The sequence below is a fragment of the Protopterus annectens genome, chromosome 15.part0 (genome assembly GCF_019279795.1).
Source record: "Protopterus annectens isolate FY-2018-M chromosome 15.part0, PAN1.0, whole genome shotgun sequence".
NCBI lineage: Eukaryota > Metazoa > Chordata > Ceratodontiformes > Protopteridae > Protopterus > Protopterus annectens.
Window position 1 is genome coordinate 473,103,601 of NC_056749.1, and position 27,582 is coordinate 473,131,182.

The 27,582-nt window shown below is 39.1% G+C and overlaps 1 protein-coding gene across 4 annotated transcripts in view; it reads right to left on the reverse strand.

Annotated features, from left to right (window-relative positions):
* COL4A5 (collagen type IV alpha 5 chain) overlaps window positions 1–27,582 on the reverse strand; it is a 3,591,008-nt gene that overhangs the window by 1,840,760 nt on the left and 1,722,666 nt on the right. For all 4 annotated transcript variants that reach the window (XM_044057208.1, XM_044057205.1, XM_044057207.1 and 1 more), the window contains exon 17: window positions 11,113–11,157. In XM_044057208.1, coding sequence (XP_043913143.1) covers window positions 11,113–11,157 — 45 coding nt within the window. The remainder of the gene's footprint in view (window positions 1–11,112; window positions 11,158–27,582) is intronic.

The following is a 27,582-nucleotide window of genomic DNA, read 5'->3' on the forward strand; positions in this document are numbered from 1 at the left end:
TCTGGAAGGTTTTGTTTAACAGTATTTTAAGAGAAGGAAAGTACCAACATCATGGAAGAAAGCAGTGGTAGCTGTAATACCTAAATAAGGTAAAGATCCATCAGATCCAGATTCATAAAGGCCCATTTCAATACTAAACCATAATTATAAAGTGTTTATGTCTGTAATAGCTAAAAGAATAACAAAAGTGATCCCAAAATTGATATATATGGATGAATGTGGTTTTGTGGAGGGGAAAGCAAACATTTGACAACATTAACAAAACACTGATGACCCAGAGGGAAACAGAAAGTAAGAAAAAAACACTGTTTTGTTGGGTGTTGATACAGAGAAAGCACTTGACAGAGTAAGCTGGGACTTTATGAGCAGATCAATGGAAGCATTACCATTCCCTGATAAAATTATAAGGTTGATTAGAAGGATATATGAAGGACTGGAAGTGAAGTGGGTGGAGTTCTCTCTGATAATCTCTGCTTGAGCAGAGGAACCACAGAGGGTGTCCTCTCCGTTTTCTTATTTGCATAATAATTAGAACCACTGGCAAAGAAAATACGGGACTCAGAAATTCAAGGATATAATTGGTATGCTAGTCAGGAAAAACTGGCTCTGTTTGCAGATGACATTATTTTATAGCTGATAAAACCAGAAAGGGACATTACAGTCCTGTGAAACATACTGAGCCAGTTTCACACATTTTCAGGATACAAAAATAATGAAGCTTAAACAAAGGCAATAGCAGTAAATTATGCACTCACATATGAATTGGTTCAGCAAAATCCATACTTATAGGGACATGATAAAATGAAGTATTTGGGAGTATGGATTAAAATAATTTTTGTGTGGCAGCTAAGGATATGTGGGAAGAGACAAAACAAAAGATGACACAAAAACAGAAAAAAATGGAAGCTCTGTTATATGGACATCGACAGTAAGATACAAGTAGTTAAAATGTTTTTAGTTCTTTAGTCTTATACACAGGTCTGTACTACTTTTATCAACTACAGGAGAAGCTGTGGATAGCAATTAATAAAGAGCTTTTATCTGGGAGGGGAAGACTGCAAGAATCAAGTGGGATAAGCTTATTCTTCTGTAGAACAGGGGGGATTGGGCTTACCCAATTTGAAAGGGTATTTCGGAGCAATACAGTTAAGGCTCCTATACATAGTACATGCAGAAAACTATAACTCAGAATTAAAAGAGATGATGATGAAACGGGGAAGCTCAAGAATCAAGGAGAGACTGGGATTTTGGATGCATACCTTTAAGGAGAATAACAGTAATCATACAGATTATTATCCTCAAAGTAGCAGAAAGTATTCTAAGAACTATTGCAACACGGGAATGGAGAAAGGAGATTCTGCTGATACGGATGACTGCAATTAGGGATACAGACCATAGGCAAGAGGGGGCTGGAATTTATTGGAGAAAACTGGCAATGGAACCAAGGTACTGGGAGCAAATAACTAGAGATGGAAAGGTAATAGAATGGCAAGATGCCAAGAATTTATTTGGACTGCAGGTTAGAGACTGCCTCCCCTATCAAGGACTGACATCAAAGTATAGTCAAAGCGAAAGAAATAGGGTGGTCCTAACTGAAAGACCAGCACTGGTAGAGTTTTTAGTAGAATCTAGAACAGAAGTCACCAAGGCATAATTAGTAGAACATATAAAATATTGCATGTTAACTATAAGAATCAATTAGAGGAGGTTAGAAAGGATTGAAAAGAGAAATTAGATAAACAATTCACAAAGAAACAATTGGTGGATATATATTTCTCCCAAATATGAAAACAATGTCAAGAAAATTTAGGATCTTTGCTTGGAAGTGTTTACATAGGTATATTTATACCCCACGAAGACTCCACAAAGAATTTTTCTTCAGGTAGACAACAAATGTAGGAGGTGTGATGGGGAAGAATGAGGTAACTGGTAACATTTTTTCTGGAAGTGTAATGAGTTGGCAGACTTCAAAGATTTTCTGCAAACTGCTCTGTCATCAACTAAAAGCCTCATAGGGGGATTTTGAATACTCTTATGTATTTTTGGAATCCCAAAAAATACTGTTATTCATGGGGTAATGATGTTCTGATAGTTATACAGATCAATGTCAATTCTTCTCTCTAAGAATATATCAGTTAACTGTGCATGAATCTTTCTGTATGCCCCATTTAATTTGTTTAGGGACACTTCACTATATGTGTCAGTCTCTAATAATATAGAGTAGATAGCGAGGGTTGCTGCTATACTGGCAAATGCTCATACAAGCAGTCTAAAATCAAGATTAAATTAAAACAAAGTTGCAGGACTGAGCTAAGACAAGTAGTCACGTAGAGCTTAAAAAACCAAAAGTGCTTTATTATAGATAAATTATTATCTATAATAAAGTACTTTGATTTTTTAAGCTCTACGTGACTACTTGCCTTCGCTTAGTCCTGCAACTTTGTTTTAATTTAGTCTCTAATAATAGTTGTAACCTTTCATTGTAGAGACCTCTAGTTGATGGAAGAGGTTCCATTACGTCTTCATGTGCTCAGTTCTTGGGCCATGAGTTAAAGAAAATAACAGTGAAAGAAATTCACATATGTAAAGACTCGTGGAGCTTCTTAGAACAGACAAATAAAACACCTTATCATGTTAGTGAAATTTTCATCACCATAGATGTAACTGACCTTTACACAGTCATCCCACAACAAACTGGGATAGAATGGGTAAATGAAATGCTTGTATAATATAAGGTGCCACACAGTACATTAACCCTTATTCTAGAATTGTTAGAGTTGGTTTTAACTAATAATTATGTCTCTTTTAACCATAAGTACTACTTGCAAGAGAGAGGAATAGCCACAGGCTCACCAGGTGGTGGAGCCTATGCAAACCTAGTTATGGCTTACTGGGAAAGACAGTTTGTCTTCTAGTCAAGGTTTAATAAGTATATTAAACTATACCAAAGGTTTCAAGATGATATTTGTATTATTTGGAAAGGAACGCAGGCTGAGTTATGTGAATTCTTGTCATATATTAAGGAAACTACTAGTTTCTTAAAGTTTACATGGCAATATGATTGTCAGCACTGATTACTTAGATGTGAACTTGATGAAAGATGATGAAGGTGGCAGATATGTGTCTAAAATTCATAGAAAAGCTACATACTCTAACACTTTTCTGCATTTCACAAGCTCACACCCACTTCATCAAAAAAAGTCTGTTATGAAAGGCCGATTGGTCACGGCTGCTTGCATGGTTACAACACATGAAGAGTTTTTGAAAGAATGCCAGTTTCTATGTGGTATGTTCCTGAAAAGAGGTTACCTGGCAAAACTAGTGGAAGAACAAAGTATGGAAGTCATTACCAAGAGACTAAATGGTAATTTTCAACCTATTTTAGGCACCATTCCACTTACATCAGATAATGGCAGGTATCAGGGAACATTAAGTACTACAGAATGTAGTACCATGGTAGAACTATGCAATGACACTACACAACAACCTCCAGATTTTCAAAAAGCCTTAACTATAACTTTTAGCCAAGCCGCTAAGTTTTTAACTTCTGTTTTTGAAAATAAATGGCCAATTTTGTTAGAGGATGCCAACATCAGGAAGCACTTAGGGGTTAAACCAGCTATTGTATACAGAAGAGGTAATAATTTTAAGGATTTTTTCAAGAACAGACAGGTTCCCTTCCATGCAAATAAACAAGGAACTTTTAGATGTGGAGCTTGCTCATGGTGTCATATGGTAAAAGTAACTGACAATATAACTGTTAGAAATATTAGACATCAGATAAAAGGGAGATATTCTTGTAATTCCAGATCAGTGGTTTATTTGGCCATGTGTGATTCATGCTCTGGTTTCTACATAGGAAAGACTGAGCGTAAACCAAGTCAAAGAATCTATGAGCATGACTACGCTATTAGGAAAAACAATCTGAATAATGCATTGGCCAAACACATTTCTGACAATGTGAACCATAAATTTTCTTTTGTAGCAATTGATTAAGTCACTATTAATGAAAACAAGCCTTGGGGTTTACAACTAGAAATAAATGAGCTAAAATGGCAAATTTGCTTTCAAGCAGACAGTTGGCCTGGCATCAATGACTGCACTTCTATCTTGGCCATACTGAAACTAAAAGCACTTGAAAGAAAAAAGGTTTTAAAACAACAAAAATAAGGTTGTCTCAACTGGCAACAACGCAGAGTTTTATACATTAATTTATACATTTCCACACATTTAAATACACATACATATATACTTTTTTTGAACATTAGTTGTATTAAATTATTTTTAATGTAGTGTTGACAGCTTTAGGTTCATATGAGGCAACAGTTTTATGTTCAGCTGTATATCATGATGACTGACACTGTTTTTAACTGACAGAAGTAAATGTTATGGTATTTAAGGTTAATGCATGAAGAATACTTTGTCTGATGAAGTTTGAAACTTGTTCAAACGAAAACGCTAACCGTTTCTTTGCTACTGGAGTCATTAAATACTTGGTGTTTTTATATTTCTCAACTTGTGGTTCCTCTCATTTGAACTTTTGACCAATGTTCCGGAGGTGCTTGGACATCAGCCTTGTGTGTTTTTGTATCAGTTTGGTGACTTTGTGCTATTCCAGGATGTATACTTACTGAGTTGCCATTACATCAAAAATAAAAATAACATATACTGTTCCTGAACAACATTTTTTTCTTTCATTGACTGATCCTTCTATTTTCATGTTTTGGGGTCTGGTAACAACTTTGTAAAATTACTACCTTTTCAACAGTAGGCTTTTTAAATGATGGCAGAAGAAATTTTGAAATGGACTGAAAATGCAGCACTTCAGAACTCTACCTTTCCTACTTTGTTTTGTGTACTTTGCTTATTTTATATAATAAGTGTTAGTTTCCCCATCAGTGGACAGCTGTCTAAGAGGGCACTGTAAGTATTTCTTTAACAGATGGGCATTGAAAATACACTACATCCATGTTCATTTAGTGGCTTGTGTGCCTGACTGAGAAGCTGGAAGGGTTGACATGTTCATCTTGGAGGAGAATGCAGGTCCTGGCTGGCTCAAGCTGCTGTTCCTCACCCAGTCATTGCCTGAGAGCAGGGATGATATCAAATATTTGGCAGGAGTGGCATAGGCATGGCCACCCAAACTGGTGATGGTGGCCCTTGTCAACCACATGAAGGAACGCATGCTCTGACTGACAGGTGCAGGCAGTTTCTAGAGTGATGAAGTTGCTCATGTCACCACCTAAAGTTAAGGGTAAGGAATCAAATAAAAATGTACTCTCAGTACCAGGATATTGATCAGTGCACCAAACTCCCTAATGTATGCCTGGTTGAAATCCCCCTCCGGATGTCTCTTGCCCTAAGGAATGAATGAGCTTGAGTCCAATTTGGGTGACACAGTGATTGGAAAGGGGGGTATATCTTCAGAAAAATGTCTTAGAAAACAGTGTGACAAGTTTTTCTATCATTTTATTTATTTTATTCATTTGACATTTGCTAACCAGGTTGGTCCAACTGGGCAGATGCACTTTTCCAGCGGAGAACCGAGGAGAAAAGCTCCAACAGTACATGAAATAAATAGTAAAATAACAAAGTTAGTAGTTACAATACAAAAATGCAAGACAAACAGTAAAGATAAACAAGATAAGTAGGTACAACTGATACAATAATAATATAGCAGCTAATAAACAACTAACATGGTATACTTTTAAAGGTGAACAGGAGTTAATGTATCAAATTAAAGGGTCTATATTAGAACACCGAACATTTGAAATGTCGGGTGTTCTAATATCGACCCGTTTTCAGCGAACGCTGAAAATATCGAAGTAACAGGAAACCGAATTCTTTCCTAAGGAAAGAATTTGGTTGTCTGTTTCTGTTGCTTCGGTATTTTCAGTTCTCTGGTGGAAAGTTATGGGTCGGGTTCAGGTAAGTGTGCAATTGTGTGGACGTGTGGGTTAGGTGAGTTAGGGTTAGGGCACGGTTCAGGTAAGTTTGCGATTGTGTGGACATGTGGGTTAGGGCGGGTTAAGTGAGTTAGGGTTAGGGCGCGGGTGAGGTGACTGTGCGATAGTGACAGACCTTAGGGTTAGGGTTTGGGTTAAGGTAAGTGGATAGTTAGTGGTGTTTGTATAGTTTAGTGTAGGGTTAGATGTTAGAGTTTAGGTGTACGTGTGTGTGTGAATTGCTGTTTGTTTGGTGTGCTTGTGTTGTGTGGGTGTGTTTTGGAATAGCAAATTTTTTCCCTAGGAAAAAATTTGTTGTTCCGAATGTTCGATGTTTTTTTTTTCGATTGCTAGGGTTCGATATTAGAATACTCGACATTTTGAATATTCGGTGTTCTAATATAGACCCAAATTAAAGCATGAACAGTACAAAACTATAATAAAAATAAAATCTGCCCAGAAAAAACAGCATAATAATAACACAGAATATGTAGGAGATGTAGAGTGAATACCAATTGTAGACACAGATAGGGAGAAAAACTTGGTGAGAGGTCAAAATTTAGGAAAAAAAGGTAAATGAGAAACAGAGAAATTATACACGTAGAGCATACACAGGAGGATAAAACCCTAGAAGTCAGTCAGTGAAAAGAACTACAGAGATTAGGGGCTAAGAAGGCAACAGATTGTTAGTTGATAGTGGTTATGTTGGATCATTACAGAAACATGACCATGATTTACAAAGGCTGACTTTAAGTGGTATTTTAAAGGTGTTTGGCTTGGTGATAGACCTAACATTTAGTAGAAATTTACTCCAAGCATGAGCTACTGCATAGCTGTAAAGGAGTTTTCCAATATTTGTATTGGGCCTACAGACTTGCAGTAGGTGCTGTTGAGAGCTACACAGAGGACAGTTAGGGATGTAGGGTTGGATGAGAGTTGATAAAGAGAGGCAGGATAATGGTTCACATAAGAGTGAATGAGCCACGACAAGCTGGGGAAGTAGAAGTTGGTGATGAAATTCCAACCACTGCAAGTTTTTAGGGCTATGCAGTGATGAGTGCGATAAAGTTGGTTGGAGGCAAATCTAGCAATTTTGTTATAGGTAAGTTCTAATTTAGTCATAAGATTAGACTGGTGGAATGTCAGCATAGGGGCTGCATAAAGTAGTGTGGGGAGTAGGAAGGCTTGTGAAAGGAAGAGTCTGGAAAAATTAGTGAGGATTTTTTTTGTGTCTGTATAATAAACCAAGTTTTTGATGCATTGCTGTGTGTGGAGATCGAACTTTAGATGGTCATCGATAACACCACCTAGTAGCTTAGTGTGAGGTTCAGTAGAGATGATTGTATTGTTCAGGGAGGAGACAGAAAAGGTAGTTTTATGATGATGGAGAGTTATAGGTAGGAATAGAAGAAGTTTGGTTTTACTGGGGTTCAGTAGATGTTGATTGGAAGTAAGCCATATTTTCACAGAGTGGACAGACTCTTGGGTGAGGGTATGAAGGTGTGTGATATCATAAGAGCAGGAGATGATTGTATAATCATCAGCATATTGAATAATATAAGAAAGTGGACAAAAAGAGATGTATGCTAAAGTATATTTAACTGCAAAGGATTTCAACCTCTGTTCTTAGGCATTGTTCCACAGTGAGATGAGAGCGAACACTCGTTACCTATAACCACACAAAGTTCACTCTGGAGATCCAAATAAGGGAATGAGACCAAATGTTGCCAAAACAACAAATAAATTCCTTCGGTTTTCACAAAAACAAATAAGGTATAAACCACGAAAAAAGTTCCAAAATCCTGGTAATTTATTGTAACGCTTTGTACACAAAAAGTACGTTTTCGAGTACCTTCATCAGAAATCACATCAACTTGGACTAAATATACCCTCCTTATATAGTATTACTTTAATTAATTAATCAAATTAATTATACAATTAAAGTAGCCCACCAATAAAATTCATTGTTCAAAAATCAATGTAGAAACATAATATATAACTAAAACATTTATAAAAAACTTTATTAAAATCCAAAAAATTGTTTAAAAACAAACATATAATATTGATATATAATTGTATATGTTAAAAACAATAAATATATCCATAGATTGTTTTGTAAAATTTTTGTTATATATTATATACACATAACCACTTGAATTTGTTAAAATCCTATACTATATTGCCATCTAGAGGACTAAAAACTGTAATGCAATAGGTTACAACTTAGCAGCCCTTAACTTTAAAACTGGTACAATGGAAAGCATGTCATTCAAGCAAAAAATCTTACAAAACAATCTATGGATATATTTATTGTTTTTAACATATACAATTATATATCAATATTATATGTTTGTTTTTAAACAATTTTTTGGATTTTAATAAAGTTTTTTATAAATGTTTTAGTTATATATTATGTTTCTACATTGATTTTTGAACAATGAATTTTATTGGTGGGCTACTTTAATTGTATAATTAATTTGATTAATTAATTAAAGTAATACTATATAAGGAGGGTGTATTTAGTCCAAGTTGATGTGATTTCTGATGAAGGTACTCGAAAACGTACTTTTTGTGTACAAAGCGTTACAATAAATTACCAGGATTTTGGAACTTTTTTCGTGGTTTATACCTTATTTGTTTTTGTGAAAACCGAAGGAATTTATTTTGTTGTTTTGGCAACATTTGGTCTCATTCCCTTATTTGGATCTCCAGAGTGAACTTTGTGTGGTTATTGTTCCACAGTGATCACATTTTGGCATAAAATCCTCCATCTTAAAAATAGTCAAAGCAACGTACATGAAAAGTAGCTTTGCTTATCTTAATCTCTACTGAAATGTATGCTACCTTGTGTGAAACACTTAAAAATTATACAAAAATGAATAGGATGGGATTCATACACACTAAACACAGTGCAGAGGGCCACTGCATTAGTAAATGCATGGAGAATGCACCAGTTGATCCACAAAATAACAAAAAAAAACCCACCACATTAGTGCTGCATCCAAGATATATCACAGCATACAATGTCTTCCATGGTATGATCATGCTTGCATATCAGCATGTTTACATCAATAATACTGCAATCTATACTGAGTGCCACAGTTAATGCAAAATAATCAGTCTATCACCAAGCTATATGCTCCCCATCCTGAACACAAAAAAGGCATTATAAGCTACCAGTGTTTACGTAGTTTTCTACAAAGAAGACCATACAAACATACAGCCTCACCCACACAAGAACACAAAGAGAGACTTTAAGCCATACAGCTCATAGACAGACATATGTGCACATGTATATGCAATTGTATAAGAACTCATAACCACAGACATAATAGGTTCATAGGTAGGTACTAGGCTATTGGCCCTAGGGCCTATACAAGCCTAGCCAAAAGGTACCCTGGATTTCACCACCCAAGAAAATTATTTTCCTGTGCCACTGTCAAATAGCGCCACAGAAGTGATCCCCGGGGTGAATTTCCTATCCAATCATCAAGATTTTTCTTGAAGAGTGCTAATGAGGAGCTTTGTTTGATATAGATAGGTAGTTTGTTCCAGAGTATGGGAAGTCTCTGGGACAGGAATCTATCACTCCAGCATGTTCTGTTTATTGTGGTGATAAGGTTTAGGTCCCTAGAGCATGTAGCTCGGAGGGATTGGGATTTCTTTAAGTGGAGCATGTCCAAATGCTCTGGGTTTGACATAGCTTTGTGTGTTAGGCTGAGATTGCCTCTGAGTAGGCGATATGCGATTAAGTAAAGCTGCAGTTTTTTGAGGTGGTCTGCATAGGGCATCTGTTTGAGGCTGGTAATCCTCTTTGTGAAGTATTTCTGCGGTCTTTCCAGTTGTTGTAGATGTCTTGTGAGGTACATACCAAAAGGGGCGGTGTACTCTATAATGGGTCTAATAAGTGATGAATAGAGGGGAACAATGACCTCTTTTTTCCTGGATGAGAATCCTTTTGTGATGAATTGTGCCACGTAGAAGGATTTCCTGACTACTGTGATGATGTGATTATCAAAGGAGAGACTATTGTCCACCTGTGTCCCAAGGTCTCTTATCACACTTTCGGTGTTTAGTAGACTACCGCCTATGTGGTAGTTCATGGGTACAGAGTATTTACCAAAAGAGATGACAATGCACTTTTTAGCATTGAGCTTGAGGAAATGGCTTTGACACCAGGCATCTGTCTCAGTGAAACCCTTTTGTAGGATGTCCACATCATTTGGGGACTTGACTATGGCTCCTAGTTTGCAGTCATCTGCGAACTTCGTTAGCCAGAGGCCTTCTGTGTTAGCCTGTACTTCAGAGAAGTAGATACCAAACAGGAGAGGTCCCAGGACGGAACCCTGTGGTACTCCACTTGTCACTGGTCTGAAGTTGGATTTGGAGTCTGCAACATTTACAGTGTGGGTTCTGTCAGTGAGCCAGTTGGCAACCCATCTTGTGACGTAGGGATTTATACCTAGTTTAGTGAGTTTATCTGTAATTCCAGAGTGGGGGATGGTGTTGAAAGCCTTGGCGAGGTCAAGATAGGCTGTGTGAACCACCTTATCCTCATCTACGGCTTTGGTGACTGCCTCAAAGAAGTCGATCAGGTTCAGGAGGCATGATCTGCCTTTCACAAACCCGAACTGGGTGGGATCCAGAGTTTGGAGGTTACCAATGTCTTTGTTTATGAGTTCCATGATGATACGTTCCATGGCCTTGCAGACCAGGCTCATCAGGCTAATAGGTCGATAGTTCCCGGGATCAGTGGTGGCTCCCCCTTTGTGGAGTGGGATAACTGTTGCTGTGCGCCATTCAGTGGGCACAAAGTCTGATGTGAGTCTATTAATGAACATGGTGCTTAAGTGGGGAGCCAGTTCATTCTGAAGTTCATGTAAAACGCAGCCTGGGATGTTGTCCGCTCCCATGGATGCTGTATTTTTGGCTTTAGAGAGTGCAGCTTTACCTGCATAGTTGTGATTACAGGGACTCTGCATTCTTCCTGTGTTTTTGAACTGTGTCTTCTCTCTCAAACCCACTTTCTTCTACAATATCCTAATACAACAAAGTGAACTTTGATGCATGCTGCTGTCCATGTCTTCTCTTTATAGCTGATAGATGTAGCTTATAAAGAATGCTCACCATAAACATATAAAAAATGAAGAAAGAAAGAAATGCTTACTTGAGAACCCGGCAAACCATTTTCACCATCTTTGCCTGGTTTTCCCTAAAAAGAAGACAAGAGAATTGTTATATTTCATTTCTACATAATCCAAAATGTATTTTATAAATGAAAGATTGTTTCAGTAGCAATTATCATTTTAACAGTATAGCCTAATAAGTAATTAACAGACATTTTTTAAAGAACATTCATAAGTACACACTCACTCATACATATTCAGACATACTCATTCAAGTTGATTTTTAAGGAATATGCAGAACAGATCTTCAGTCTACAGAAACAGATATATATTTAGTGTTTTAATAATTAATCCAGAAATACAAATTTACACCAGTAAACTGATTACACTGCATTTCACTCTGTCTTCTATATGATTAAACCATCACAATGGCTACTGGGCATTTACCTGCTTTGTGGGCTATTTAACAGGAAGAATGGCTGGGGAACTCTGTACCAATGTCATTACCTTAACCATTTTTTTACAATTATGTTTGTATACTTACCGTAACCATAACTGTTTGAGTAGGGAAACTGTTGTAGTATGACTCCTATCTGTGGGATTTCACTGCAAGCAGGCATCTGCTTTCTGTTCTGAATTACTGAACTTTTAGATATTCCCAAAATGAAACTTGTCTCTTTGAATAGCCCTGGATGTCACAAGATACATGAAGCAAAGGGGTGCACTGGCAACACCATTGTTTTTACTTTATTATTATTTTTTTTTTTATTGTTTTGCTGTATGGCCACCAGCAAGCATGTTCTGTAATAAGGACCCAAATAAACAGAAACAGTCTCTATAAATAAAGCCCCTGGGAATACAGAGTGTTCATCCTCCCTTGACTTCAGGTCTACTGGAATGGGATGACATGGCTGGGGGGTCTAAAAGGGTGGTCCTTCTACACAGTGTGTCATAGTGACCTAATAGGGTATTCTTAATGCCTTGCCTTTCTGGTTCCACGTCTTTTCATTTTAGAGGAAATATGTTTTTGGGAAACTCTCTATATGGTTATAAAACAAGAAGCTGATTTAAAAGTGGCTTTGTTAGTTTGTCCTGTCCCAGATGGATTATAGGTTCATAGGTTGGTACTAGGCTATCGGCCCCTAGGGCCTATGCAAGCCTAGCCATAACAATTCCCTGGCAATTTCTTCCCTCAGTATTTACTTCCCTGGACCCCCGTCTAGCAGGGCGACTGACGTGATCCCCGGGGTGAATTTCCTATCTCCTATCCAATCATCAAGGTTCCTTTTGAAGAGGGCCAAAGAGGCGCTCTGCTTGACATGTATGGGCAGTCTATTCCAGAGTCTGGGGAGTCTCTGGGTCAGGAGCCCATCCCCTCCAGCATGTTTTGTTCATTGTTATGACAAGGTTTAGATCCCTGGAACGTGTCTCTCTGAGGGATCGGGATTTCTTTAAGTATAGCATGTCCAACAGCTGTGGGTTTGACATGGCCTTGTATGTTAAGCAGAAATTGCCTCTGAGTAGACAGTATGCGACAGAGTATAGGTGGAGTTTTTTTAGATGGTCAGCATAGGGCATCTGCTTTAGGCCTGTGATTCTTTTAGTGAGGTATTTCTGCGGCCTTTCCAGTTGTTGCAGATGTCTTGAGAGGTACATACCAAATGGGGCATTGTATTCTATAATGGGTCTAATGAGGAATGAGTACAGTGGGACAATGACCTCCTTTTTTCTGGATGAAAAGCCCTTAGTGATGAGGTGTGCCACACAGAAGGATTTCCTGACTGTTGTGGCAATGTGGTTATCGAAGGGGAAACCACTGTCCACCTATGTCCCTAAGTCTCTTATCACACTTTCGGTGTTTAGTGTACTGCCACCTACGTGGTAATTCACAGGTGCATGTTTTTTCCCAAAGGGGAAAACTATACATTTCTTGGCATTGAGCTTAAGCCCATGGCTCTGGCACTAAGCATCTGTTTCTGTAAGGCCCTTTTGTAGAATATCCACATAATTTGGGGATTCAATAATGGCTCCCAGCTTGCAGTCATCTGTGAACTTTGTTAGCCAGAGTCCCTTAGTGTTGGCCTGTACTTCAGAGAAGTAGATGCCAAACAAGAGCGGTCCCAGGACTGAACCCTGAGGTACTCCACTTGTCACTTGTCTGGAGCTGAATTTGGAGTCAGTTCCTTTTACAGTGTGGGTTCTGTCAGTAAGCCAGTTGGCAACCCATCGAGTGACGTAGGGATTAATGCCCAGCTTAGTAAGTTTATCTATGATTCCAGAGTGGGGGATGGTGTTGAAGGCCTTGGTGAGGTCCAGATAGGCTGTGTGGACCACCTTACCCTTGTCCATAGCTCTGGAGACTGATTCGAAGAAGTCAGTCAGGTTCAGGAGACAATATCGGCCCTTCACGAACCCAAACTGCATGGGGTCCAGTATTTGAAGGTTGCCAATGTCTTTGTTTATAAGTTCCATGATAATATGTTCCATGGCCTTGCAGATCAGGCTTGTTAGACTGATGGGGCGGTAGTTCCTGGGATCCAAGGTGGATCCCCCCTTGTGGAGTGGGATAACTGTAGCTATGCGCCACTCAGTGGGCACAAAGCCTGAGGTGAGGCTATGATTAAACATGACACTTAGGTGAGGTGCCAATCATTTTGTAGTTCATGTAGTACACAGCCAGGGATGTCTTCTGGTCCCATGGATGCTGTATTCTTATCTTTGGAGAGTGTGTTTTTTACCTGTGTGGCCATTATTACCAGAATTTGGCAATCTTTCAGTATTGAGATGGGCCCTTTAGGGGGTGAGAGGGGGGTGAAGTTTGCACTGAATCGATCTGCCAGTATATTGGCAAAATCCTTGGGATCAGTATATTTAATGCCATTCTGTTGTAGCTCAGAGCAGATCTAAGCATTGCCATTTAGATTATTGACATAGCTATAGAATGCCTTGTGGTTGTCTTTGGAATCTTTTGCAATTTTATTTTCGTAACTAGCTTTGTAGGATTTTATGAGGGATCTCAGCTTCTTACTGAGGCTGGTAAGGGAGTTTTTACATCCTGGGATTTTCCTCTTTACTGCAACAGTTTCTTCCTTTTGTTGTACAGTTTGTTTATGGCAAGGGACCACCATAATGTCTTCTTTTTTTTTGGAGGAGAGCGTCATGGTTCTATTGGGGATGGCACGATTCATGCAAGACTGGATGTGCTTGTACAGTGCCTTTGTGTAGGATTCAGCAGTCAAACTTTCAGTTCCCATCTGCATGGGTGTCATGAAGTTTTTCACTTCTGACTTGAGTAACATGAAGTTGGCTTTGGAGAAGTTTTTTACGGAGGTTTCCTTACTGGGGGGGGGGGTGTGGATGTCAAGGGTGATTAGCTTATGGTCAGACCTGACCAACGAGGGGGTGACCATAGGTGTGGAGCATCGATTTCCCATGTTGGTAATGACCAAGTCTAGGATACTGAAGCCCGTGGAGGGACTAAGGATTAGTTGATCTAGGGTGTTGGAATTTATGAATTCCAAGAAACATTGGGCAAAGGTGTTGGTACACAAGTTGTTTTCCCAGTTAATGGCAGGGTAGTTGAAATCACCCAGTATTAGGGTGTTTGGTTGTATCTTAATATTTTCCAGTATGTTTAGAAAGGTGTAGTGAGAATCTTGGGGCATGGTGGAGGATCTGTAGCAAGCTACAATTTGGATTACAGTCTTACCTAGTGTTAGCTGCACCTGGAGAATTTCAGACGCATTGGAAGACATTCCCTTACAAGGAGTAAAAGTGTTGAGCTCTACTTTGCAGCACCATGATATAATATCCACCTTACACATTTGCCTGTCATTAGTGAGAACCAAATTATTCTGAAGTGGGAAATGCCTCCCATCCCAGATGAAAAAAAGGAAAGGTAAGAGAGGAAATAGGAAAGAAGATGGGGAAGTGGTAAGGCTTTAGGAAAACAGTCAGTGCTGCCTGCTGGAGTTTGATATGGAGATTTTCTTTTCTCATGGAGATTTTCCCCATGTCCCATTACCTGCCTTTGCCTCCCCTACCTTACCAAGCCTGCTTCATATAAGATCTTTACTTAATTTGTGCTTTGGTTTGGTTCTGACAGAAAAAGTCACTATTTAATAGGATGGTGACAACTATACTGGGTTCAGGAGTGAGCTTGAAACAAGTATTTGACATATGTGATAGCCTTTCTCTTCTCTTCCATTTTTTTTTTTAATATTTCAAGACCAAGAAATAAATTTTTTCTCCAGTGGGGAGAGGAAACTAATGCCTTCGTTTTGACATTATCTGGTGCAACTAAATCCTTAGCCAGGAATATACCCTTTTAACTGTGCCTGTAGATCATGAGCAGCATATCCACATTTTGTAGCAAGGTTCTTCACTTTAGACAATATCTGGAGAAGCCTAAAAATTTTATTTCATGGTGTCATCATGGATTCCAGTGGCCTTATTTGTTGGAGGGTGCCTCCTTAACACTAGATTATGCAGGTCTGATCATCTATTATTCTAAGGCCAAGGTTATAAAACTGTATATCTTTCTGTCAATCTAAGAATCTGCTCTTTTTATCATTAGGAAGCATGCTACACTCTAGAGCTAACCATGATAGCCTCGCAACATTCATGGAATCTACTGCAGGATTCCCTTTAGTATTCCTACACAATGAGTTCTTCTGAAAGATATGCATTTTGAAGAGGACACTGGAAACAGTGTCTTTCGATGCTTACATTATAAACAAAGGGAGATAAGATCTGAGTAGAGTATTGTAGGTCTTTTTTTTTCTTAACAAGAAACATCTTTATTAAATTATCACTTATGACATAGGCAATCATACATTTATATAAATGAAAACAAACCATATTGATATAATCTTAGTTGCAAGCATTTTACATCACAAACCATACTGACATAATTTTAGTTGCAGACATTATACATCATTTATAATCTACCCAATCATTGTCGGTCACACATTACATAACTTATTCAAATCCTGCCTTTTTTTAAACTTCATTCCTCCCCTGTATGTACTGTTCCCACAATTCCCATTTTTCCTATGTAATTTGCTCCTACCCTTTCCTAAAGATCCCAATTCCAGTTTTATCCCTGTTACTATATTCACAACTTCTAGTACAATTGATTTATACTTTGATTTCCATTTTCTAGTAATTGCTTTTTCGGCAGCCACCATAATTAGACTCAGCAAGGCCATACTATGTCTAGGCAATTCCGATTCTGTATCACACAGCTCATAAAAATCATTTCCCTTGTTATACAATCTGCTCATCCAGTACCTCTGATAGAGTTGTCTGCAGGAACTATTTAAAGTCTGTCAATTCATTACACTCCTAGAAAATATATTCCCAATTACCTCTTTCTTCCCCATCATACCTCCTACATTTGCTGTCTACCCAAGGAAAAATTCTCTGGAGTCTACGTGGGTTACAAAAATATCCATGTAAACATTTCCAAGCAGAAATCTTTAATCTTCTAGATTTTGTTGCACATTTGGTTGACAAACATATATCCCCCATTGTTTCTTTGTGAATTGTTTATCCAATCTCTTCCCAAGCCTTTCTAGGCACCTCTGATTGAGTCTTATAGTTACCATGCACTATTTTATATGATCTACTAATTATTCCTTTTTTAACAGCCACTTCTGTTCTAGATTCTACTAAAAACTCTACCAGTGCTGGCCTTTCATTTAGGACCCCCCCTATTTCTTTCCCTTTGTTTATACACTATCAATCCTTGATAGGGAAGACAATCTTTAATCAGCAGTCCAATTAAATTCTTGCCATCTTCCCATTGTATTACCTTTCCCTCATCTTCCCATTGTATTACCTTTCCCTCTCTAGTTATTTGCTCCCAGTACCTAGGTTCCTTTGCCAGTTTTCTCCAAAAAATTCCAAACCCCTCTTGCTTATTGTCTGTATCCCTAATTGCAGTAAGGCAGAATCTCCTTTCTTCATTCCTGTGATAGCTTAGTTCTTAGAATACCTTCTCCTACTTTACAAATATAATATTCTGTATGATTACTGTTACTCTGTATTCTGTATGGTTATTCTTATTCTCCTTAGAGGTCTACATCCAAAAATCCAATCTCTCCTTGTTTCTTGAACACCCCCCCTATTTAATTGTCATCACTTTCCACTTTGATTTATAGGTTTCTGCTTGTGCTATGTATAGGAGCCTTAGTTGTGTAGCTCTGAAATACACCTTCAAATCAGGTAATCCCAATCCGCCTTGTTCTCTTAATCAACTTATCCCACCTTGACTCTTGCCGTCTTCCCCTCCCAGATAAAAATCCTTCGGCTCTTTATTAACTGCTATCCACAACTTCTCCTCTGGTCGATGAAAATATGCCTGACCTGTCTACAAGACTAAAGGGATTAAAAACATTTTAACTGCTTGTATCTTACTATCAATATCCATATAACAGAGCTTCCATGTTCTCAGTTTTTGTATTATCTTTTGTTTAGTCTCTTCCCACATATCCTTAGCTACTACACTGGAATCATTTTTAATCCATACTCCTAAACACTTCATTTTATTATGTTCCCATAAATATGGACATTGATGAACCAATTCGTGTGTGGGTACATAATTTACCACTACTGCCTTTTGTTTTAGCTTCATTAATTTTGTATCCCAAAAAGTTCTGAAACTGTCTCAAAATATTCCACAACACAAAAGTCCTTTTCTGGGTTTTAACAGGTATAAAATAATAATTCTTCTTCTTTCGGCTTTTCCCGGTTAGGGGTCGCCACAGCGGATCACCTTGTCTGCTCATGATTGGCAGTGGAGTTTTACTGTGTCGAGTTGCCAGCCCAGCGCCCAACCTTCCACAGAAGGCACACACACTCACACCTAGAGCCAACTTAGAGTGTCCAATCCACCTGCAGCATATCTTTGGGATGTGGGAGGAAACCGGAGCAACTGCAGGAAACCCACATGACCACAGGGAGGACATGCAGACTCCGCACAGAAGGCACCCCAGCTGAGGATCGAATTGGAGAACCTCTTGCTGTGAAGTGGCAATGCTAACCACTGCACCACCGTAGCCACCCTAACAGGTATAAAATAATAATATCAGCAAATAGGTCCAGCTTTTCTTGACTACCATATCTATCATATTCTTGAATTTCTGAGTACCTTATTTTCTTTGCCAGTGGTTCTAAATATAATGTAAATAACTAAGGGGAAAGAGGGCACCTCTGCCTGGTTCCTCTGCTCAAGCAGAAATTATCAGAGAGGAACCCACCCACTTTAACTTTCACCTCTAATCCCTCGTATATACTCCTAATCAACCTTATCATTTTATCAGGGAATGTACATTCTTCTATTGCTCTACTCATGAGGTCCCAGCTTACTGTGCCATATGCTTTCTCTTTATCAAGACCGACTAACAACAGTGGTATTTTCTTACATTCTGCTTTCCTTTGGATCATTCAAGTTTTGTTAATAGCCAAACAAAGTGTGCACAGTTACAGTCCACAAAAAACGCTAAACCCAAAATAAAAAGATTGTACAAAGTAGAGGTCAAACAGGTTTCCACACCCATAGGCGGCCTTAGGCATAGGCCAACTAGGCGGCCGCCTAGGGCGCCGCTCTAGTAGGGGCACTTTTCCAGTATTTATTTGGTATAGATAGGCCAGGATGGGGGCACCAGGTGGTGTGGTGGGGGGCACCATGGAGCCCTTTTGCCTAGGGAACCAGCTGACCTAAGGCCGCTCCACCTTCCTTTAATATACAAATAAATAAACAAAGTGAACACTTTTGTCCCAGTCAAACTAGGGACTTCATCAGAATCTACCTGTACTTGTCACATGATCTTCATGTCATTTTACCTAATAACCTCATTAAAAATAAATAAATATGCTCTATAATTGTATTCTCATCATAAAACAAAGTAAAACATTATTCATTGCTGGTCCTCAGATACTTCTACATTAATCAATCTGCTTTTTCCTTTAAAATAGGGGCAATGGAAATAAACTTGTTTAAACCTGGTGAAAATGTGGCTGCTAGCCTCAATTGCCATAGGATATTCTTATTGCTCTCTCAGAACTAATATATACGAGCATTTGTATGATCATCATCTTTCAGCTGTTCCCATTAGGGGTCACCACAGCGGATCATCTGTTCCCATTTCTTCCTGTCCTCTGCATCTTACTCTGTCACACCAACCACCTGCATGTCCTCTCTCACCACATCCATAAATCTTATCTTAGGCCTTCCTCTTTTCCTGTTACCAGGTAGCTTCATCCTTAGCATCTTTTTCCCAATATACTCAGCCTGGTGGCAACGCACGATGCATCGGAGACCATCCAGGTGCAATTAACCATAGGCAAGACTGCTCTGCAAATTGTAGCATGTTACAGGCCACCCTCACAAACTCAGGAACCTCACATGGCCTTCCTGAAAACACTAGAGGGGATAAATGTATCACCAAACACCATCATACTAGGTGACTTCAATTACCCTAATATAGACTGGGAACACTACTCAAGCCCAAACACCCTAGCCCAAAAGTTCCTGGAATTCATAAACTCAAATGCCATGGAACAACTAGTCACCATCCCCACGAGAGGAGAAAACATACTTGATCTCATCATCACGAACATGGGAGCACAATGTTCAACACCGGAACTATATCCTCACTGGTGAGATCAGATCACAAACTAATCTCGCTGAAGGTCCTCATCCCACCCCACCTGAAATAAAAAGACCACAGTAAAGAACTTCTCGAAGCCGACTTCACACTTCTAAAGACTAGTGTGGTCTCCTTTAAGGCCTCCGCCCCGGCGCCAAACAGTACTCAACCCGCTGAATCACTTACAAATGCCTTCTACCAGCACCTGCAGGACTGCATGGATAAGGCAATCCCAAGCAAAACAAAGACTCTTTGTACCAAAGGCAAGCGTCCAGTCTGGTGGACCCCAGCCATAAACAAACTCTACAACAAAAGGAGGAAGCTACTACAAGATAGAGCAAAATCCTTAAAAGGTAAGACACCCTTGATCACTATAAGTAAAAAACTAAGAGCTCTCATAAAATCATCCAAAGCAAATTTTGAGAGAAAAATAGCTAAAGACTCAAAAGACAATCATAAGGCCTTCTTTAGCTATGTTAGAAACCTGGGAGGAAACTCCCAGATATGCTCAGAACTAGTTCAAAATGATGTGAAGATTACTGATCCTACAGACATTGCCAACATACTGGCTGACAGGTTCAGTGCAAACTCCCCTCCCCAAAGGAGAGATATCTATACCAAGCGATTGCAGCCCCCAAACATCTCCAACGCCCAAGTGAGAACTGCTCTCTCCAAAGCAAAAACACAGCATCCATGGGACCTGATGGTGTCCCCGGCTGTGTGCTCCACGAACTCAACGAGAATTAAACCCACAGCTAGGACAGCTGTTTAATCATAGTCTTACCTCTGGATCAGGAGTGGCGCACTGCAACTGTGGTCCCACTTCACAAAGGCGGTGCCTCCACCGACCCTGGAAATTACCGCCCATTAGCTTGACAAGCCTTATCTGCAAAGCCATGGAGAGGATCATAATGGACCTCATAAATAAAGACATAGGGAATTTGCAGACTTTGGATCCATCCCAGTTTGGCTTTGTCAAAGGCCGATCATGCCTTCTAAACTTGGTTGACTTTTCAAACAGTCACCAAAGCCATTGATGAGGGAAAGGCAGTCCATACAGCCTACCTCGATCTGGCGAAGGCCTTCGATACAATACCCCACTCGGGTATCATTGAAAAACTCATCAGCTTAAATGTTAACCCATACATCACAAGATGGGTTGCAAACTGGCTGAGTGACAGAACCCACAGGGTCAGAGTTGCTGGCGCCATGTCAGACTCAAAGCCTGTCACAAGTGGTGTACCACAGGGCTCAGTCCTGGGCCCACTCTTGTTTGGCATCTACTTTTCCAGTACAAGCAAACACAGGAGGGTTATGGCTGACAAAGTTTGCAGATGACTGCAAACTGGGCTATAGTAGAAAACACATCTGACACAGATATCCTTCAGAAGGGTCTCACAGAAACGGATAACTGGTGCCAGAGCCATGGCCTAAAGTTAAATGCCAAAAATGCATAGTCATACCCTTCGGGAAAAACAAGGTTACCCCTAGCTACCAAATAGGTGGCAATCCACTGAGCACAGAAGAAGTTATCAGGGACCTGGGGACCCAGGTTGATAGTAGTCTGTCATTCGACACCCATGTAGCTAAAGTAGTTAGGAAGACCTTCTACATTGCCCACCTTATCATGAAGGGATTCTCATCTAGATCAAGGGAGGTCATAGTCTCCCTATACTCATCACTCATCAGACCAATGATTGAGTACAATGCCCCATTCGGAATGTATCTGACCCGACACTTGCAGCAGCTGGAGAGGCCACAAAAGTTCCTCACCAAAAGGATAAAGGGTCTCAAACATCTGTCCTATGCTGCCCGACTGAAAGAACTCCAGCTCTATTCAGTGCTCAGAGGTGACCTTTGCCTAACATACAAGGCCATGTCAAACCCAGATTTGATGAATATGCTTCACCTCAAAAAATCTAGATCCGTCAGAGCCACAAGGGCGGGAGACTTAAACCTTCACACGGCTATTAATAGGATGTGCTGGAGGGATAGATTCATCACCCAAAGACTCCCTATGCTGTGGAATAAAATCCCGGTATATGTGAGGCAGAGCACCTCGCTGGCCTTGTTCAAGAGAAATCTTGACCAATGGATGGGAGATCGCAGATATACCCCAGGGATTACCTCAGTGTCACTGCTCGACAGAGGCACAGCAAAATAATGGGTATAGTTCCCCATACTAAAGGGGTGGCGTAAGCCACAAAACTATGGGCTAGGCTTGTAAATGCCCTCGGGCAGATAGCCTAGTATGAACCTATGAACCTATCCCTCCTCAGCACATGTCCAAACCAATGTAATCTTGCCTCTCTGACGTTGTCTTCAAGCCGTCCAACCTGGGCTGACCCTCTAATATACTTATTCCTAATCCTGTCCACCCTCGTCACACCCAGTGCAAATCTTAACATCTTTAACTCTGCCACATCCAGCTCAAACTCCTGCCTTTTTGTCAATGCCACTGTCTCCAACCCTTATAACATAGCTGGTCTCACTACCCTCTTGCAGACCTTCCCTTTCACTCTTACTGGTACTCGTCTGTCACAAATCACTCCTGACACTCTTCTCCACCCACTCCATCTTACCTGTACTCTCTTCTTCACCTCTCTTCCACACTCACCGTTACTCTGAACTATTGATCCCAAATATTTAAACTCATCCACCTTCGCCACCTTTACTCCTTGCATCTTCACCATTCCTCTATCCTCCCTCTCATTCACACACATATATTCTGTCTTAGTCCTGCTGGCCTTCATTCTTCTTCTCTCTAGAGCATATCTCCATCTCTCCAGGGTCTCCTCCACCTGTTCCCTACTCTCACTACAGATCACAATGTCATCTGCAAACATCATAGTCCACGGGGACTCCTGTTTAATCTCATCTGTCAACCTGTCCATCACCATTGCAAATAAGAAAGGGCTCAGAGCTGATCCTTGATGTAACCCCACCTCCACCTTAAACGCATCCATCACTCCCACCGCAGATCTCACCGCTGTCACACTACCCTTGTACATATCCTGTACTACTCTTACATACTTCTCTGACACTCCCAACTTCCTCATACAATACCACAACTCCTCTCTTGGCACCTTGTCATATGCTTTCTCTAAGTCTACAAAAACACAATGCAACTCCTTCTGACCTGCTCTGTACTTCTCCATCAACACTCTCAAAGCAAACATTGCATCTGTAGTGCTCTTTCCCAGCATGAAACCATACTGCTGATAACTAATCATCACATCCTTTCTTAACCTAGCTTCCACTACTCTTTCCCATAACTTCATGCTGTGACTGATCAATTTAATCCCTCTGTAGTTGCTACAGCTATGCACATCACCATTTTTCTTAAAAAATCAGTACAGAAACACTTTTTCTCCATTCCTAAGGCATCCTCTCACTTTCAAGATTTCATTAAACAATCTGGTTAAAAACTCCACTGCCATTTCGCCTAAACACCTCCATGCTTCCACAGGTATGTCATCTGGACCAACAGCCTTTCCATTCTTCATCCTCTTCATAGCTATCCTTACTTCCTCCTTGCTAATCCATTGTACTTCATGATTCACTATCCCCACATCATCCAACCTTTTCTCCCTCTCATTCTCTTCATTCATCAACCCCTCAAAGTACTCTTTCCATCTCAACACACTCTCCTCGCTTGTATGTTTCTCTCATTATCCTTTATCACCTTTACCTGCTGCACATCTTTCTTACCTCGGTGCCCCTGTCTAGCCAATTGGTACAGGTCCTTTTTTCCCTCCTTAGTGTCCAACCTTTCATGCAACTCTTCATATGCCTTATCCTTAGCCTTCACCACCTTTCTCTTTGCCATGCACCTCATCTCCTTATACTCCTGTCTACTTTCTTCATCTCTCTGACAATCCCACTTCTTCTTTGCCAACCTCTTTCTCTGTATACTCTCCTGTACTTCCTCATTCCACCATCATGTCTCCTTGTCGTCCTTCCTCTGTCCAGATGTCATACCAAGCACCTTTCTAGCCGTTTCCCTTACTAGCTCTGCTGTAGTTACCCAGCTATTTGGTAACTCTTCACTGCCACTCAGTGCCTGTCTTAACTCACCCCGGAACTCCACCTCACAATTACCCTTTATCAGTTTCCACCATTTGATCCTTGGTGCTGCCCTCACACTCCTCCTTCTCCTCTTGATCACCATCATCCTACAAACCAGCATCCTATGCTGCCTAACTACACTTTCCCCGGTCACCACTTTACAGTCTCCAATCTCCTTCAGACTAGCCTTCCTGCATAGGATATAACCACCTGTATGCATCTTCCTCCACTCTTGTATGTCACCCTATGCTCCTCCCTCTTGTTAAATAAACATAATAAAGAGACTAATGCTCTATATAAACACTTGCTAACTTGCAATGGCTTCAAAAATTTTTTGGTATTCTTAAACAGATTTCGATCAATCCCGGGGGTGGGGATTGGAAAACCCTGTTAAACAAAAAAGAGACCCTATGGCAATTGAGTCTAGCAGCCACATTTTCATCAGGTTTAAATGAGTTTATTTCCATTGCCCCTGTTTTAAAGGAAAAAGCAGATAGATTAATGTAGAAGTATCTGAGGACCAACAATGAAACAAATAAATGCCGGACTGGTCCTTTGAGTACACACACCTTGTAAAAAAAATGGCTTTACAACTTAGTAGTATTTAAATATTGTAAGTTTTCGCTTTGTTTTATGATGAGAATAGAATTATAGAGCATATGTATTTATTTTCAATGAAGTTATTAGGTAAAATGACATGGAGATCAGGTGACAAGTACAGGTCGTTTTTTATTGGAAGTGTTTCATCCAATGCCAATGATTTTTTGTCTATTTAAATAGTTTTAATGTTGTTAATTGTAGATTCTGATGAAGTCCCTAGTTTAACTGGGATGAAAGCACTCAATTTCTTTATTTATTTGTACATTAAAGGAAGGTGTGGAAACCTGTTTGACCTGTACTTTGTACAATGTTCTCTTAATATCGAATGTTTGCCATCCCTCTTCAAAACCACACTGATCTATATCTATCAGTTTTGGCATCAACTTTGCCATTCTTTTAGCAATTATAGACATAAACACTTTATAATCATGGTTTAGTGGATGTGATGGATCTTTACCCTCTTTAGGTATTACAGCTATCACAGCTGTCTTCCAGGATGTTGGTACTTCTCATCCTCTTAAAATACTGTTAGACAAAACCTTCCAGATCTTTATCATTTTTTTTCCATCCCAGCTTCAAATTTCTACAGGAATACCATCTATTCCTGGGGACTTTCCTGTAGATTGGTTATACATCACCATTTTAATCTCATCTCATCTCCTCCTATCCTAACTGTTAATAATTGAGCCTCGTCTTCCTCTAAACTTGGCATATTTAATTCTTCCATAAACATTTCTATTTGTACCTTTTCTTGACTTTCATATTTTTTCTGGTTTATACAGACTTTCATAGAATTTACGAAAGATTTCTAATACTTCTACAGGATCTTTTGTTAGCTTTCTTGTTACAGGCTCCCTAAGCTTGGCAACAGCCCTTTCTACTTTCTTTTGCCTGGAATCGTTGTGCTAAAAGTTTTTGTGCTCTAGAGTTATCAAAAAACAGTTGCTTAGCAGTCTTTCTAAACTCATGCTTATTATCAAGGTAATCCGTTATTTTCTGTTTAGCATTCTGCAGTTGCTCCTCTTCTTGTTCTGTGACATTCTCCATATTTTTATTGTAGGTCTACATCAAGTTCAGAAAGGGAATAGTCACTCTTTTGTTTTTGTGGAGGAGTAGTCTCTAGTGTTGATGGTTAGGTTACCTAACTAGTTACAGACTCCTCAGCAAACCTGTGGTAGTCAAAGGTAGAAGACGCCAAAGCTGTTATTGGCAGAGTTGGTATCCATTTTCCAGGCATCAGTTCTTTAAAAGAAATAGCAGGCAATTCATCCTGCCATCAGTGATGGAATCCACAAAGAAAACAAATATGTATACTGCATAAAATTAACTATGGAAATACTATGATTTATTTTATGTTTATTATTAATATAAAAAATACTCAGAGCCAGTAGTATTGGATATTAAAGAGATTGCAACTATTAAAATTAGAGCTATATACTTTTTATTTGAATGAGCTGTCTAGCAATCCTTTGATTATAGCTAAATTGCCTGTTCTCCGTATTTGTACTGGTAGAACATTCCATAGTTTACCCTTCCTGTGGTGAAAGAAAAAAAGTTACTGAGCTATGTCCTTATTGGATTTAAATAAACTAAGTTAGAATTTTCCCAAGTTCATAAAGAATTGTAAACAAACTCAACCCCAGTGTTGCTACCAATACCTCATCTTTATAACTTTTAAACATTATCAGATTTTGTCTTAATAACCTATAACTAACTGAAAGATCTGATACTTTTAATCTGTCACTATAGTATAAGTATCTCACACTGGATATCTATCTTCTAAAAATATATGAAACTTCTCCATGTTTTGTGTGTGTTGATAACAGACATAAAAAGAGGCACAGTGCTCATACAGCTGACTTGTAAATTGGAATCAGGACAATAGCATCTATGTTTCAGATATTTCTTAGTATGCTGTTATCACCTCACAAGCTTTCCTGAGCACAATTCTCAGATGGATTTCAAAAGTTTAAGTTGTTATCAACCAGGATTCCCAAATCCCTAACAAAATATCTGTTATTGGTATAGTCATCAATTGCTTGTGAGTATTTCTGATTTTCCTTTGCATTAAAGTTCATATCATTTGATTTAGTCCATAAATGCAATTTATCCAGGTATTCCTATACCATATCATGATATTTAATATTAGATATAATAGCACCAGTTTTGTGTCATTGACAAATTCACTGAACCATCCATGCAGTGCAACTGGAAGATTAAAATCAACATCACAAAGCGTAGTGGGCCCAATACTGAGGCTTGCGGTACCCCTGCTTTAATTTCCTCTTCATGCAAGGCACAGACCCTAATATGTACATTATAGGTCTTACCCTTAAGCAAGTCACAGTCCAGCTTATAATATGAGTTTATACTTAAGAACCACAGTGTTTTCATAGTTTTAGTATAAGGCGCTGCATCAAATGCCTTAGGAAAATGTAAGTGTAAGCAAATGACATCTGCCAGTAATTCCTTATCTAATGCATCCACAATACTTGAGTAGAAATTAATTAAGCTGGTTATACATGAGCACCCTGCAGTAAAAATATGTTGAAACATTTCTAAACCAATATTAGCATGCATTTGTATAACATTTTTCAAAGACACAAGTTAATCTAATCTGTCTGTAATTATCTACAATGGTAGTATTGGTACATGTCAGTATTGGTATGACTCTAACCCTTTCCATAGTATAGGCACTCACCCCCTCCTTCAAGGTGTTCTGAAATAAATATGTTAAATAGGAGACTAAACTACCTCCAATATTACTTAGAAAACACAAACTTTCTCTCTTTGGTCCAACTGCTGAACTAGACAGTCTTCTTTAGTCCATCAAGAGCAACATCCATTGGTATTGCAGGATAGACCTCATTATTTATTTATTTATTGCATTTGTTGACCAGGAAAGTCCACTGGGCCAAGAAGAGCCCATTTTCAGTGGAGGCCCGGGGAGAAAAGCTCCACAGAGTTATATAATTACAATTCAATAGTAATACATACATAAGTAAAAGAAACAATCTTGATACATAGAATGAGTACAAGATAATTTGAAAATAAAAAATAGGACATTGTCTTTACTATAATTACATTATCATAAAAAGAATTTGAGTAAATAAGGACATAGTAATTGCATTAATTACATACAAAAGATTCCTACTATTTGTGATAGTTAAACTGTGTAAAGTTTGGGAA